General features: G+C 41.5%; 1 protein-coding gene across 2 annotated transcripts; it reads right to left on the minus strand.

Moving 5' to 3' along the window:
- Window positions 1-1278: 1278 nt before the first annotated feature.
- Window positions 1279-13693, minus strand: mus81 (MUS81 structure-specific endonuclease subunit). Of its 2 annotated transcripts, XM_040140333.1 has the most exons (17): window positions 13577-13693; window positions 13156-13306; window positions 11900-12029; window positions 10545-10630; window positions 9601-9729; window positions 9426-9506; window positions 9171-9259; window positions 8393-8602; window positions 8155-8310; window positions 7870-7997; window positions 6627-6739; window positions 5540-5659; window positions 3984-4079; window positions 3055-3183; window positions 2840-2943; window positions 2176-2259; window positions 1279-1637 (listed from the first exon to the last, which is right to left on the minus strand). In XM_040140333.1, exons 2-17 carry the CDS (start codon window positions 13294-13296, stop codon window positions 1571-1573), a joined length of 1863 nt encoding a protein of 620 aa, XP_039996267.1. In that variant the 5' UTR covers window positions 13297-13306; window positions 13577-13693; the 3' UTR covers window positions 1279-1570. The 2 variants fall into 2 exon arrangements, with proteins under 2 accessions (XP_039996267.1, XP_039996268.1); XM_040140334.1 differs by lacking the exons at window positions 13156-13306; window positions 13577-13693 and adding an exon at window positions 12383-12825.
- Between the last annotated feature and the right edge of the window lie 2540 nt (window positions 13694-16233).

Consider the following 16233-nt stretch of genomic DNA (forward strand, 5'->3'; position numbering starts at 1 on the left):
TCTGGGGTTTATGGTGAGCACTTCCAGGGGTGGCATGATAAATTATAAGGGGAGACGATTGCTCAGAACTTAATCATCAATTCCCTCTAGGTATTTTTACCTTCTTACCTTTTTTTTTTTTCCTGGTAAACACTGAGAGTCCAGGAAAGGGGAAAAGTTTGACGGGGGGGCTTGGCCAACCCTCTCCATCTGGACTACTGGTGGACAATTGTTGACGATTGTTGTTGTTGTTTTCTGTGACCGTTCGCGGGACAACGTAGGTGAATTGTCAGGGGCGGGTGTTCTCCTTCCATCAACTGCAGGGAGATACTCTGTGAACACATCTGGAGTTGAGTTTCTTGCTTCTGGTGAAAGGTCTGCAAACATCAGGTCCTGAAGGTCTTGACAATCTTTACCCGACATTGCATTGACGGTCATAGAAAAAGTGGTTGGCCGGATCTCCCTAACTACGTGTAGTTTTCGGTTGGAGCTGGATGTCAGTGGGATCGCTGTGCTGAACTCTGGCGTAATCGTTGAATCTTCACTCCGGTCTCTCTGAATGAGTGCCTCTACTGTGTGGTCCCTGGTTGGCTGCTCTTGTATGGGTGTGTGTTTTACTGAAGGTGGAACTGCACCTTGTTGGTCCCCTTCGCTCTGTGGCCTAACCTGACCAAGCATGTCTCATCGGTCCTGTTCAGTGGATCCCAGCTGGTACTCATTAGCTTGCTCTTGATCTGGACGCCGTTATCTGGCTGCCCTTCTAAACCAGCTGTGTTTTCTCCTTGGGGTTCAGGCATAAACTGTCAAGTTCTGTTTGCATATGATTCTAGACAGGTCCTGTAGTTGTGGGCAGAAGAAGAGCAGAGGTTGCATCTCAAGGGTTGCGAACAGACCTTAGCAGCAGGGTCGTTACCTTTGAAGTTCTTGCCATGGGCTGTATCACAATTTGTGGTTAAGTGTATCTAGGAGCCACATTTCCTGCAAGTCTATGGCTGGCCTGAATACAAGACATGGCCTCTAATGAATACCAATTGAATTACAGAAGGCAGGGCGAGGAGTTGCCCTGAATGCTCATCACCTCTCAGGCAACAATATTACAATCAATTAAATGACGAAAAACACTTGACATGTACCAGACCTGGAGCTTTTGGTACCCCACGGGGTCTGGGGCCCCAGGACAGTTGCCAACTTTGCCCAGTTGGTAATCCAGCCTTGCCAGTCTAGTGTTACGGTTAATACAGTTCTTAACCTGAAAAAAAATTAATCTGATGACTTAACATTTGGATTTAAACAACAGAATATTATTCAAAGTAAAAACTTTATTGATCCAGTATCAGGATAAATTTGTGAAATTGTACAAGTTTTCTTTAGGAATATTTTAAAGTTATCCAAATATAGCAGCATCTTTACGCTTACATATACATGTAGGCAACCATTCTTAAAGTAATTCTGTTCAAGCAAATGAGGAACTGAAAATTCAGGACTAAATGTAATCACAGTACAAGGTGAGCGAGCTTGAGTTTGCATCCATCTTTGAGACAGAAAATATCTGAACGAGTGCCACAAAGTGTTCATCTGTGACTGTGTGCATTTATGACAGTGTTCCTTGTGTACAGTACAGTTGATAAACTGTTCTGCTCAGAGCTGGGCCCAGGTTTCTGAAAAACAAAAACAAAAAATAAATAAAAAACATTAACTATTTGCAGTTGCTCCTGGTACTGTCATTACGTAGCTTTTTTGACTTGTTTTATCTCATTACCTCTGCCAAGGAGGTTTTGTTTTCACCTGTGTCTGTCTGTTGGTTGGTTGGTTTGTTTGTTTGTCTGCAGGATTACGCAAAAAGTACTGAACCGATTTGCACTAAACTTGGTGGAGGGATGGGCCATGAACCAGGGCCGATCCCGGATTATTTTTTTTTTATAAATAACTTTCCTCAACATTATGAAATGGGGCATTTTTCAACATTTTCGTCAATATTTGTTAGTCGGAGGAAGAATTCACAGGTGAACCTTTAAATGAAGTTAACATGAATAGGATCAACATTGGAGTTGCAAGGTTTACACTGGACAATGCTGACATATGACAATGTTCTTTTTTTGTACCAAAAAGGCCATTCAAAACATAAATGTGTATTTTTCAACCATGAATCAAATTTTCAGTTAAGTTTCAAGTCAAACGCCTGCACACTCCACAAACCTTTTGAGCTTCCCGTATCGGACGGAAGAGAGGAGTTTCTCTTTCTCTGCTTCACTTGCACACTGTTCATAGGCGGTCAGAAGACTGGGATTGAGAGAGGAGAGGGGCAGGAAGATTAAAAAAATGTAAATGACACTCCATCTCTTACAGCAGCTCGGAGCCATGTTACTCATTAATAGTGTTCTTTCTTAACGGTGCCATGGTCAGCCTGGTCTCGTATACGTGAGAGTGAGTGTGTCTAAATATGTATGCACACACAATCAAAAGTCACACAATCTCTCGTGAATGTGGAGTACACCTGGGGCTACGAAACATAATCTGCATTTCAAAGTCCAAAGTTTGGGCTCATCTCATGGGATTTTACAGCACTGAGTTGTGTTTGATGTCACGTGCTCAGTTCTGGCGTCTTTCTGCGCCAAACTCCCATCATCTGTCAAAATGTTACATCTTTTCTTCAGTGACTTTCTGAAGATGCTTCCAGTTCCTTTATTCTATTTATTCTAAATAAACCTGTGTTGCAGCCGCGCAACATCATGAGCAAATCCCTTTCCTGTTGCACCGGGGGGAAAGATCTACAAAAACTCACCGGGAAAATAGAGTGAGGGAATGAGTAAACACTCTTGGTGTGTGAGTGAAATGTGTACAATGTGTGTGTGAGAGTTACCTGTAGGGAGTGCTGTACTGCTCCAGTATAGCTGCTGCCTTGTCTCCAGACAAACCGCTAATCTGCATCAACTGCCTGGCAAACACCTCTCTCACTGTCTGACACTAGAAGGGAAAAGAGTGAAACAGGGATTTACATATTCACAAACAGACCTCTAACAAAGGGCGTTGCCAAAAATGTACTCAGTGAGGGATTACGGACGCACACAACCACACCTTGTTTTTAACTGCCCCATGGTTGAATTCGGCAAAAGAAATGAGCGAGCAGGAGGGGATCCCTCTTTCCTCCTCATCACTCCCTTCATCACCCTCCAGCTCTCTGGAGCGACAGATCAGCGTACGGTTCTGAGATAAAGAAAAAAAAGTGTGAGGCATAAGTCACAGTTAAGGAGGAGGCGAGTCAGTGATCCTGGTTCGGTGTTATCTGGCTGGTGTATCACAAAGCGGTGTCGTGACAGTGAAAAAGATGATAATGATCCTACTAACAAGTATTGGCTCAAGGGGTTAGGGTTAGTCAGAGAGCACTGAGAGACGGACTAAAGCATTTTTGGTTTGGGTCTTTTCATGGGATTTCTTTACACTAAAACCAGCTCATCTTTTAAGACAGGACTCAGAACAAATTTCAGGAAATATTTTTTTTAATCCTTTTCAAAGTCATCAAGCTTAGTGGATCCTGCTCTGTGAAATAACCTCTGCGGAAACTTCCCTGCTTACTAACGGCACAGTGTGTCTATTAAGGGTGACTCGGTCTAAGTGTGAGAGGAGGAGGAAAAAAAAAAAAAAATAAAAAATAAAAAATAAAAAATAAAAAATCAAATTAGGGAGTTTATTTCTGGACCCATGAGTTGGCTTTCAATGAAAAAAAGAGGAAAGGACAAAACAAAACAAAAAGGAAACCAAGAAGGAATGAAAAGGAAATAACAGACAGGAGAGATGCTGGTGTAAAAGTCACATTAGCAACTTTTCAACCTATTAAATCTCTTAAGCATTAGGCCTTGGGTCATCACAAGTTTCCATGAAGCTATCTGCAGCTCTGTTTATACAAAGCTTTGAAATCTTAAAAAATAAAATAAAACAGATGCGTTTCCCTTTGCTGTGTTAAAGTGGTCCATGACAAAAAACGGAAATGTGTGTGCGTGTGTCACCTGGTACAGTTTAGTCAGGTATCGGGTCATGACGGTGAGGTAGGCCGCAGACTCCCTCACATCCTGGACTCTCTTCACAAAGAAGCCATCAACCACCTGTCACATAAACCCACACAAATGACACACACACACACACACACACACACACACACACACACACACACACACACACACACACACTTAAAATAAATCACGCAGACAAATTTACATCCACAAATCATCAACAATCTCTTCCCACAACTGTTGTTTGTAGCGTGTTTGAGCCAATAGCAGTATGGGGAGTAAGTGACCACAGCTTTCTTGCGTGTATTTGTGTATGGAGATTTAGCGTGTTCTAGCATAGTCTAGAGCCTGACTGATTCTGGATTTTTTTAACCAGATACTCACATTGACTTGCAAGTGTAAAAAATATCTAATAACAATATATCTGCCAATATTATTGAGTTTTCTTTTTTTAATAAAACAAACAATATTAGTCGTACAACATTATTATTTTTTGGCAAGATATGTATAAATTGCGTTATTACTCAGAATCAAAACTACCAGTAACACTACCAATAACAGGATATTCTGAACAATAGAAATTGCATTATAGTAAATAATAATTTTAAAAAATACAATAAAACTGTATATAACTTGAGTTAAGAAAAACAGAATAAAATATATATAATACATATAGTTTATAACATTTATATACCACAAATTATTATTTTTTGCATATTTGCCAACAAACGTGTCTATTCCAGCTCTTGCCATTGATTAATTTTCCAATTATCATTCGATTCAATTGGTTTAACCCTTTTGCCTATGACAGAAAACAGTGGGAAAAAAATCAGTTATAATTTCCCTCAGACCAAGGTGATGTTTTAAAATGTCTCGTTCTGTCTGACCAACAGTCCAAAATCCAAAAATTAATACTTTTACTATCAAGTGCGACAGGGCGGCACGGTAGTATAGTGGTTAGCGCTGTCGCCTCACAGCAAGAAGGTTCGAACCCCGGTTCGGCCGGGGCCTTTCCGTGTGGAGTTTGCACGTTCTTCCCATGCCTAAGTGGGTTTCCTCCGGGTACTCCGGCTTGTCCCACAGTCCAAAGACATGCAGGTTGGGGTATCTGGCAACTCTGAGTTGAGCCCGTTGGTGTAAATGTGAGCGTGACTGGTTGTTTGTCTCTCTATGCGTCGGCCCCGTGGTAGATGAGTGCAGCCCCGCCTCTTGCCCAGTGTCTTCTGGGATTGACGCCAGCGACTCGCAAAGGTTAAGCGGTATAGCTAATGGCTGGATAGATGGATCATGTGTGACAAGAAAGGGCATCAAATACTCGTATTTGAGAGCAATTATCTAACAATTTAGCTTAAAATATTGGTAAAATGATTATTCATCATCAAAATACTTGCAGATTCATTTTCTGTCGATCAATTAATTGACTAATCTTTGCAGCTCTGAATCAAATATCTGTTTTAAGCAAGTGTTGTTCAGCATCGACCCATATATTGGTCAGGCTCTACTGCAGTCCAAAGTAAACGGACACGTAAGTGTAGGACTGTGTGTGCTTGCACCTGTGTGTTGACTATGGCCTGCTGCAGTGTAGTTTCAGGTAAACTCAGGTGGGAGGCAGCCGTCCCACACTCTTCTACCAGATAGACGGGCCTACGAAGACCGCACCTCTTCAGCCGAAACTGATGGAGGGAAGAGTGGGAGAGAAAAAGGGGAGAAGTCAGACCACGAGTAGGGCTAATGAGACGAGAAAAAAAAAAAAAAAAAAAAAAGATATTGATTTACTGCAAGTTTAAAAAATAAAAAAATGCATCCTTCACAAGCTGATGAGGCGAATAAAAAGTATATCACCAATTTAGTTTTTTGAGAAAACCAAAACATAATGGTAGACTTGTATTATTATTTAAAACATACTTTAAAAGAGAGAGAAAAGGGTCAGGATCATTGCTGATACTACTGATTGATTGACAGAAAATTTATCAACAGCGCGATTATCCGCAAATCCTTCAAGTCATTTATAAAGTACAAATGCCAAACATTTGCTGGTTACAGCGTCTTAAGTGTAGGGATGATATTTATGATTATTGTCACTGGCAATTTATCTGCGGATTACTTTTCTGATTTATAGATTAGTCGATTGGTCTACAAACCGTCGAGGAACTGTAAGAAAAAACATCCATCGCGGTTCCCAAGCGCTCATGGTGACAATATTCAAATGTCGTGTTTTGTCCGATCAGCAGTTCAAAAACCCCAAATTGTTTATTTTGCAAAGATGTAAATCAGAGAGAAACAGGAAATCCTCACATTGGAGAGGAAGGAACACGCAAATACTTGACATTTTGGCTTTAAAAATGACCGATCGACCGATTAATGAGTTATCAAAGTAGGTGCTGATTAATTTTTTTGACAAATTGTTTTAACTCTACTTAAAATGTCAAAACTTTGTCCATTTCATCACTATTAACTACATACATTTTGGGGTTTTAATGGCTGTTGATCAGAAAAAAGAAGAAATTTCAGGATTTCATGTTGGACTCTGCTACTTGTAATTTATAATTTTTCATTATTATTGACGCTCTAATGGAGAAATTTACTATAATAAATAACTGGTAGCTTTATTGACAAGGAAAATAGGCAGAACAAACCGACCTTCTGTTCCCTGAAGCGTCCGTCGATGATGCTGCCACACAGGTCGTCGATCCTCTTCCTCTCGATAATGTAATCAAGGACCAGCTCCCTGCCTGCGGGGGCTCGCAACTGACCTGGGAAGGGAGACAAAGAGTGAGATTATAATTCACTCTCACACTTTTATGTGGATAGTTGAGCAACACACAGATAACGTCAGGTGACATTCACGACTCACGTAAGCAAGTAAACTTAATTTCCGAGGCACTTTTCAAAACCAAGGTGCATTCGCTCCCTATTCATTTCAGAATTTAGTTCAGGTTCGGCTGATTGTTTTAAAAAACCTCCACAGTTTGACCTCTAAAAAAGGTCCAGCAGCCAAATGCTGAGAGTTCCACGATCCAGGCTCAAAACAAACAAAGATCATGCTTTCACTGTTTTATCTCCAACACTGTGGAACAAACTCTCCCTCATTATCAGATGATCTGAATCTGTGCCACATTACAAAAAGCTTTAAATAATGCTTTAAATAACTCCACCTGTACAGGCTGACATTTTTATCACTTATTGCTCCAACAGTTGTACATAGTTCTTGTTGCATTTCATGGTACTGTAATCCGTGTGCCCCCAAAAGCATACTGATTTAATATGGGAATGTATTTTTTATTTTATTTTTTATTCCAGCCTCAGAACAGAAGAGAAGAGAAAAATGTTAAAATGTAGTGATAGCAGTAGTGTAACAATGGCTCCATCTACCTCCTGGACACAGATCCTGTACTCTAGAACAAAAGACACTCAAGAGAAACCCTACGTTCAGACTTAGATCAAAAGGTGCGAGCTAGAAAACATGACTTGAAACGTAAGCGAGGTAAATAGGCTTGACATTATATAATCACCTTAGCACTATTCTTGACATGAAAACAACAGTTTAGTCAGAGAAGCTATGATTAGTTTCAGTTCAGATTCAGTTGCTGTCTCTCTCGACTTTTTCAAATAAATGATGCAACACACTGCACGGCAACGGCTTCCAAAAATGTTTTTCTGTCGTGCTCCTCCTTTGGAGGCTAGGTGGAAAAATGCTGAAAACACGTTGTCTTGGAGAGAAATCTGAAGGGATACAGCGAGTGCAAAGTCTTGCTTGAAACCAAGCTGCATCATTCCGAGTCTGTTCTCTCTCTCTCTCTCGCTCTCTCACTCGCTCTCTCTCTCTCTCTCTCACACACATTTCTCCTCCAGTTTTGTCTCCGTGCGTGTGCATTTGCGTTACCTGGAATGGGTGCGACCTTTTCCCGAGCCACCCACAGGAAGTCCCCAACGTTTAGTTTCCTGACATCAAAGCTGACTCCGTTTCTCTGAAGCTCTTTGACCAGCTCCTGTTTACGGTGGTTGCTGCCGCTGCACGAACAAATCAACATGTCATGAAATGTGTGTGTGCACTGACAAAAGCTTTTCAGGATGAGGATACAGCTTTCTAGACGAACTAATCTCTGCGCCGATAACCGATTACTGCATAGTTATTGGAGTGACACGGATACCCAGACAGTTCCCTTACCCAGTAGTTTCAATGAAGTCAACACAGAGTATAATTTCATAGGTTCCGGGTAGAAGGCATCCTCCATTGGGCTTTGTGCTTCTCGTCTGAGAGTCCAAACCCATCCCATCCACCTCACGCCCTGGCTGGGAGACACAGGCCGACCTCTTTGCGGGGCTGTGAAGAGAAAACCATTTGTTCTGTTCCAGCAGGAAGACGAGCAGAATATGATGATTTCCCTTGTTTAGTGTCTACTCACTGCATTCTGTCCTCTTCCTTCTCCTCTTCATCTTCATCACTACCAGTAAGATCCACCACCCCGGGACCACCTTCCTCTTCCCCTTCCTCCCCCGCCTCCTCTCCTTCACTCCTAACTTCCACTCTGCCCCCCTCTGGCCCGTCTGTAGTCCCATGCTCTGCTGACTCCAGTCGCTCAGCCAAAGCCAGACCCTCTTCAGTCAGAGAATACCTGAGAGACAGACAACAGAGTGAAAACAAGCTCCGGTGTGCAACACCTGGCCCAGGTACAGCACTGTGGCAAAAACCATCTGGAAAAACTGCAGTCCACTTAGGTGTGAAGTTCACTGGCCAACCACATCTGATCATCATCATCATCACGGAGGTGGAGTGCAGAGAGCGAATGAGAGTTCAACTGTGTATATTTAAAAAGTTAAAGTTACCAGTTACGATTTCAGTCCTGGTTGATTTGGTGACGCCCACGGTCACTGGTGGTATGAGCAAATATCTTTAAATAGTACAGGGGCCAAAACTGTGGGAGCAGTGATGGTATCTGTTCACAGTGCAGCCAACCAAGACTCCCATTAATGAAAAAGTAAAAAATGCAGACAGTTACCATGTTTTGATCTGTAGGCGTTTTTTTGACGAACATCTGCAGTCAGTTCTAACACCTGTGACAAAACATGATGTCTCATCTAACTGCTTCACAATTAAAGCCACTCCCTGTTTCAAATTAGATGTGTTTGACACAAGCAACGTGAACTCAACACCGAAAGGAAATGTGTGTGCGTCCTGTGTACCTTGCAGGATTGTGGGTCTTTATCACCAGGTTCTTTTGGATCAGAGTGCTGACGGAAGACCAGGCGGTGTACTTACTGCCTAGATCTGGCTACAGGCAGGCCGACAAAATGAGGAAGAGAAACTTAGTAAATGAGTTCATTTTGAAATAAATCTACTGCACAAGAAAGTAAATACGGGAAGATCAACACCAGGGATAGAAGTGAGCAAATGGGTTGGTTGTGGATTTGTTGTGTTATGAAAAATATTTTACTTACCACACTAAAAGACTTATCACAGAGAAGCTGAGCTTCAGCTTGTAGCTCCATCTTAAACATGTAACCTTTACTACCTGGGATCTGGAGAGAAAGATGACAATAATGATACAAAGCGAAGGCCACAGTGCAATACTGGGAAATATTTCTCAGCTAAGTGTGATGGGGAAAGGTGTACCTGTGACTGTCTGTAAAGGGTGAGCAGCACAGCATAGCCCCCAGACCGCTTCTGAGGCACGTACTCCCTCTTCTTCCTCCCTCCTCGTCCTCCCCCTTTATCCTTCCCTTGATCCCCCGCAGCATTCTTCTACATGGAAAGATGAACCACGCAGGAAAACACAATCACACGTCACTGAAGTAATCCACACTGATCACATATCCAATTTACTTCCTTCTAATTGCTGAATGAAGTAACACAAAATGAAAATTCAAAATTTCCTCTTCATAAAAGCTTTTATATTAGCATCCATCTACTCTTTGATTAGCAACCAATTCTTTTAACTTTACCGTCAGCCATAACAACAATTAAATGCACAAATGAATAGAAAAAGTAGCGTTATTTGCATTTGTTTTGCATTTTCTGTATGATATCCGAGGATTAGAGGAACACGCAATAACACCGTCACGTTGTCCGCACAGACTTAGAGCTGTTTTCCTTCACTTAAAGGCTGCATTACAATTAAGTTAAACAATTTTCTGACTTTTTCTTTTTTTACACTGTTTTAGTTGAATTTAATAAACATCAAATGTTTCTGCCGGCTTCGTCATCATATTCAGCCTCATTAAGACCCGTCATTCTTTTTAATTTGTCATGAACAATGAATGTAACCAAAAAAGGCCTTTTATAAAAACTCCCAAATACACCTGCTCCTCTGCGCGCGAGTACCTGTAGTTTACTCGTCCGCACGCGTTTGACTCAGGTATTCAGTCAAAAAATATTGTTTAGATTGACTCTGACAACATTGCCCAAACGTAGGCAGATTCTACTCCCTCACAGTTTTCAAAGGCATTTTCTTCCTAGGATTTATTAATTTCAATGAATTTCTCCGTCTGAAAATTCTACAATTTGCGTATCGGTGTGTCTTTACACATGGAGACAAACTCCCACATTCCCTTCATTACCTTTCTGGACGGAGCCAGGCTGTTGTTGTCCGATCTGCCGGGAGGGGGCGCTCCTTTAGGGAGCGAATGTATAGGAGCGTCTGGACCTGGAGCAGAGGTAGTGAGGACAAAAAGTGAAGACAGAGGAAATGCAGTAGCTGCACATGTAAACTGATAACAATAAGATAAAAAGCTTCAGACACATTAGGTTTAGCGCGATATCTTATTCTTCCTGTTCTGCCTGGTTCCTGTCCCTCCATCCGCCTCCTCCTTGACAGCACACAGTGTGATTTTTGTAGTTCGGTAAATATATTTCTGTTTATTCCTTCTACATTTCCTCCTGTCTGAATACATTTATACAGATATGAAATGCCAAAGTGCAGATTATCAAAAGTCCACCCTCTGTAGAAAACATTTTCAAAAAAAATTGTTATCACATTCAATTCGTGATGTGTAATCAGCTGTTGAAGATGTAAATTATTTTCTTCTTTATTCTTGTAAATATGTAGGTTCTTTCCTTTTTATGACTGGTTTGATTGTAATTATTGTCTATTAATTTGTGAACTCTCTTGATCCTTCTGTGTATTTTTGATGGTCCTTTATTATTTTCTGTATTTGATAAATCATGTTTTAAAATTTGTACGAGTTGTTTTTCCCCCGTCTTAAGTTGAGGGGAGGTCCAGGTTATAAGCCTGTGGTTTCTTGGCCTCTCCTGTCACATCCGTTTTATTCCGTTGTCTGGTTTTATGCTGATACATTATATGTGCAAATAAAATAAAACAAAATGTTATTGAATTAAAAAACATAATTCTGTAAAATAACTAGTTTCCCATCTTATAGTTTACATAGTCTATCCTTCCATCCATGCAGCCATCAGTCTATTTTTTTTTAATGCTCAACATAATATCTGTACTTAATCTAGTATTTTAGAGAAACCGTTTACCACTTGATTCTTATTTCTCTACAGGCTCTCACTATGGTTACCGTACGGTTGTCAGGTTGTATGGCCGAATGGTAATACTAGCATGGCACTCAGAGAGTGCAGAACTCCGCCAAGGCCAATGAGAAACAACATACACCGGACTTCAGAGAAAAGAGTCAAATTAGTAGTAAATGATCAGGATCTGCCCTGGAATTGAATGGGTTCTTCCCTGGCCCCTGCCCCATCCCTCCACCAAGTTTGGTGCAACTCAGCTCAGTACTTTTTGCGTAATCCTGCTGTCAAATAAATAAAGTAACAAAAAGACACGGTTGAAAACATTAAAAAAAAAAAAAAAAAATTTTAACAGCCTTGGATCCTGGCAAAGTCATATCTGGACAAGAACAATCTAAAATGCAGTTCAACCAGTCAGTTAATGCAAAAATCAATCACTTACCGTTTTCACTCAAGTATCTTTGTAGTTTTTCATCCAGTATTTTACAGATCCCGTCCCCAAAGCTTTGGAGGATCTTTGCCTCTCTGGCGTTTTGTAGCGGTAGTGGATATTTATTCAAAGAACTGATGGCCTGATAAAACATAAAAAACACATACACATAAATTGTTTATTCTTTACATTACAGTCTCTCCACAACATTGAATTTGTCAAGTATGTTAGGAATGCAAACGAGTTTTGTTACTGCCTTTTTTTGTCCATTTGTAAACTTGTCAAGACATTTTAAAGATTGTTTTGACTGTTTAGGTCATTTTTGTACAGTAGGTCTTTAGACTTTCAAATAATACCAAATTTCAGCTGTATGCCTATTTATTTTTCAACTTACCAAATGATTTAAAATTTCATTTGTATCCAATGTAGCCAATGAAAGAATATGTTTGGGTAAGTAAAAAATATGGCCAAAAATATGTGGATGTCTGAACAGACCCATGTGTTATTGTTGAACGTCTCATTCCAAAACCAAGGGAAATTGGTAACAGCCTCCATTCTTCTGGAAAAAGAAAACTTTCAAACCAGATTTTGGAACCTGGCTTCAGGGATTTGATCCAATTCAGCCACAGCAGCAGTGATGTCCAACGATAGTGTTGGATGATAACGCCTGGCTCGCAGTCGGCGTCCCGGTTTATCTCACAGATGTAGGTTAGGTTAAGGGCTTTTTTCATCAAACTGGGAAAATCGTTGCTGTGGTTCAGGCAAGTGCTTCCCTTAAAAGTGTTGACACAAACGGTAAAAGCACACCACTGTCTAAACTACACTCACCGAGCACTTTACTAGGAACACCGTACTAATACTGGCCCTTTTGCTCCCAAAACAGCCTCAATACTTCCTGGCCTGGATTCCGCAAGATGTCGGAAACATCCCTTTGGGATTCTGGTCCATGTTGACATGACTGCAGCCCCGGGCCCTGCATCTGCGGGATTTTATACACTGCACTGGTGCCACGTGATTGGCTGCTTGGATGACTGCATGACCAAGCAGGCGTACAGTTGCCCCTCATAACGGTCTTGGTGAGTGTACAACTGTATAGCATTAAGATTTCAACCCCACAGTACACAGGGGTGTCCACATACTTTTGGCCATATAGCGTAATCTTTACCATCCCTGCTTTCCTGTAACTTAGCTTCTCAGTTTTGATGATGGACAGAGCTGCTTCCGGCTCTTTAAGAAGGTCTATAAAGTGAGTGGGCCCTCCTCTTCACCTTTTGATAGGTGTACTGGATCTTCTGTCCCCTCTCTCTCGCCTCGTCGCGGAGCTCGGTGAGCCACTTGAGGAAAAGCGGGTTTGGGCAGGGGGGCAGGGCGCGTTTCCGACCCAAGCGGACCGGCTCCGAAGCTGGCATCCCTTGGGATCTGACAGGATGACGAAACGCCAGTAAAAAAAAAAATTTGAAAATAAAAACAGCGACACGTTAAAAACCCATTTTAGCAAATGACAAATACGCGTCCCGCTACTTTAGCTAACATAAGCTAGCCTTAGCAGACTAACTAGCGATTTGCCCCGCATGCGAGTTCCCACAAACGAGCCAGCGAGCTTAAAAGTAGCGAGCAACATGTGTAGACGGTTCTTTAGCGGGGAAAACAGTGAGGTGAGTCGTGTCCGGGCCTGGAAATGCAGCTCACCTGTCACCTGAGAAGCCGCGGCGGCTGCTGGCGCCATGTATTCAAAGACACGGCGCACTTCCGTGATGACACCGGTCACGTGATCGGTGGCGGAGGGCGGGGCGAAGGGCGATGACGCACTTGACGACGTGAACGGTGAAATCTAAGTTTAGTAATAAAAGATAAATACAGGGAGGATCAAACGCTGAAATGAGCAAATAAACCAATAGAAATGTCCGGAAAATAAAATAAATATATACGTAGGTAATATAACAATAAAGAAAAGAAAAGAAATATAAAAGAAGATCAATTAAATAGTTTTACGAGTAAGCAAAATAACGAAGAAAGGAGGACGAGAAAAATTAATGAACACTGGCTTTTATTACAGTCTATTGGTATTTCTAATTAAAATTCCCGTCTCTTCACTTTTTGCCCAATATGGACAAAAATATACGGCAATATTTAAGTCTTTGGACTTATTGTGTATAAAGGACCCACATTTTTAGACTTTATGTGCAAAAGTAAATCATAATTAATCAATTATTCCCATTATCAATGAACCTGACAGTCATTTTATCTATTAATCATTCAATCATTTGGCGTATGAAACATCAGAAAATTGTAAATTGAAAAACAAAAAAAAACAAAAAAATGCCCATCACATTGCCCAAGAGCCAACAGACCAACAGTCCCAAAACCAAAATCATTTAATTTACTATATTGTAAGTCCTGGAAAAGCAGGAAATCCTCACATTTGAGAACATGGAGCCATTAAATGAGTGGCATTGTTGCTTGAAAAACGAATTTAATGACTTAGTGGTGCTAGGTTAAACCCAAAGGGATCACTAGAGGTATAGCAATCCATCACAGGTGATTTTACCCACAGGAAGGATTGTGTGAAAATCCAAATTATTCGGTGTCAGCTGACTTTGAAGACCGTTATGTGGTTGTAACTCGAATCCGCCTCCACGTATCCTCAGGCTGAGGGGAGTTTGCTGGAATCCTCCAACAAGACCCGACAGAGACCAGGAATCCAACCTCACCCTCCCAGCCACATCCTCTTTCGCTCTTAAGTAACAGTCAAAAGCTCGGGGGGGGGCAAGACCGTAGCACTATTAGTGCATAATAGCCGTCTTTAGTGGACTCGCACACACAGGCTGAAGAGGCAGTGTAAAACCTTACCAGCCCACACCTCTGTGCTGCTGTGAAGTGAGGCCGCGTCGGACCGAAAGGCCAAAGAGGGCGCTTTGTCGTTCACGCAGGAAACAAGAAACCCACAAAGATGATTTCTATACCTCGAGTCCCCAGCTGAAATATGATACGTCAAAACTCTACCAAGCAGTATTTTGTTATTGAGTAGCGCGCTGGTATTTTAGTGTGACATATGTAAACACCTGGATTGTAAATATGTCGACATACAGTCATACCAGGAATTCCTTTTGTGCCCTTAGCAACATATTTCTGTCATCACTCATCTGCTTTATCTTGTAAATACATTAAATTATTTTTGCTTGCATGCTTTGTTTCCTTTTACTCGTCAGCCGCAGCTCTCTGTGCCTCACAGGACTCCGGTCTACATGACATGTGTGCCGCATGTGTTGCTGCTGCGTTTTGCCAACGAGTCAAGAAATATCATTATAACGCTGTGCAGTCCATTTGCCATTTTTCCGTAGGTCTTCACCGCTCGGATAAAACTCCATTTTAATGGAAAAAGAGCTCCAGTGCTGGGAATTTAAGAATCCACCAACTGATTTGATCAACTTGGAAGTAAACTCAACTCAAAGTTTGCAAATTCAAGCCTCCCTACGGGCTCAACGCTTACCGAGACTTTGAGTTAGTCTGCCTGTCAGCTGTCTGAAAGTGACACCATTAGAGGACTAAACTGAGTCTAAATCTACCGGATATGCGCATTTTGATAATATCTAACAAGTCCAATCTTGGCTCTCTGCATGCATGAAAACAGATTTACAGTTGCATGCAACTGCTAATGTAAGAGAATACTTTACTTGCAAGTGGAGGGCAGAGATGGCAGAAGCGCTAGATACCCTATACAAGCATCCATATAAACTTATGTGGGTATTATCTGTTAGCGCAGACACTTGCTTATGTGCAAGTGACTTTTGAATGAAGGCCTGTTCGGGGATTGGACCCCTTGACCCTGACGTTAGTAGCGCCCCGCTCTGAGCGACTGAGCGCACTGGCTCTGTGTGCCGGTACCAGTGATGATCCGAGAGCCGTCAATGTTTGTGGGGGCGTCACGTGAATATTGACCTCAACGGGTACAGTGGCAGAAAAGAGAAAGCTGTCGCCGAGACTTTATTTTTGAAATGTCCATTAAAAAAAGCAGGAATGAAGGAATGTCCGGAGTCTTCGTCAGGCTCATCCCAGTTGTTTGTCGCACCCAGGTTTAACTTCTATGGCTGTTCTGTGTCTAAAACTCTTTTTCTCTAAACCCTGGCATGACGGTCAAAAACACACTTAGCGTTAAAAAGGACCAAGATTTGCCAACAGATTAGTTCACGAATAGGCTTTCGACATTAAAAAACAAAAAAAAAAACCCTGACTATTAAAGGAATAGTTTGACATTTTGGGAAATAAACCTCTTTTCTTTACTGCCCAGGGTCAGATAAGAAGTGTAATATTAACACATTGTTTTGTGTGAAAATATAAAATATTGG

This window comes from Xiphias gladius, chromosome 12, assembly GCF_016859285.1.
Source record: "Xiphias gladius isolate SHS-SW01 ecotype Sanya breed wild chromosome 12, ASM1685928v1, whole genome shotgun sequence".
Lineage (NCBI taxonomy): Eukaryota > Metazoa > Chordata > Actinopteri > Istiophoriformes > Xiphiidae > Xiphias > Xiphias gladius.

What these genes read in the sequence shown, in the direction of transcription:
- mus81 (XM_040140333.1), bottom strand. Translation starts at nt 13,296, where the DNA reads ATGCCAGCTTCGGAGCCGGTCCGCTTGGGTCGGAAACGCGCCCTGCCC. An exon ending in CCCTTTACAGACAGTCACAG is followed by an intron (nt 9,507 to 9,600) that starts GTACACCTTTCC and finishes CTTTCTCTCCAG; the next exon opens with ATCCCAGGTAGTAAAGGTTA. An exon ending in CGATACGGGAAGCTCAAAAG is followed by an intron (nt 1,638 to 2,175) that starts GTTTGTGGAGTG and finishes TTTGTTTTTCAG; the next exon opens with AAACCTGGGCCCAGCTCTGA.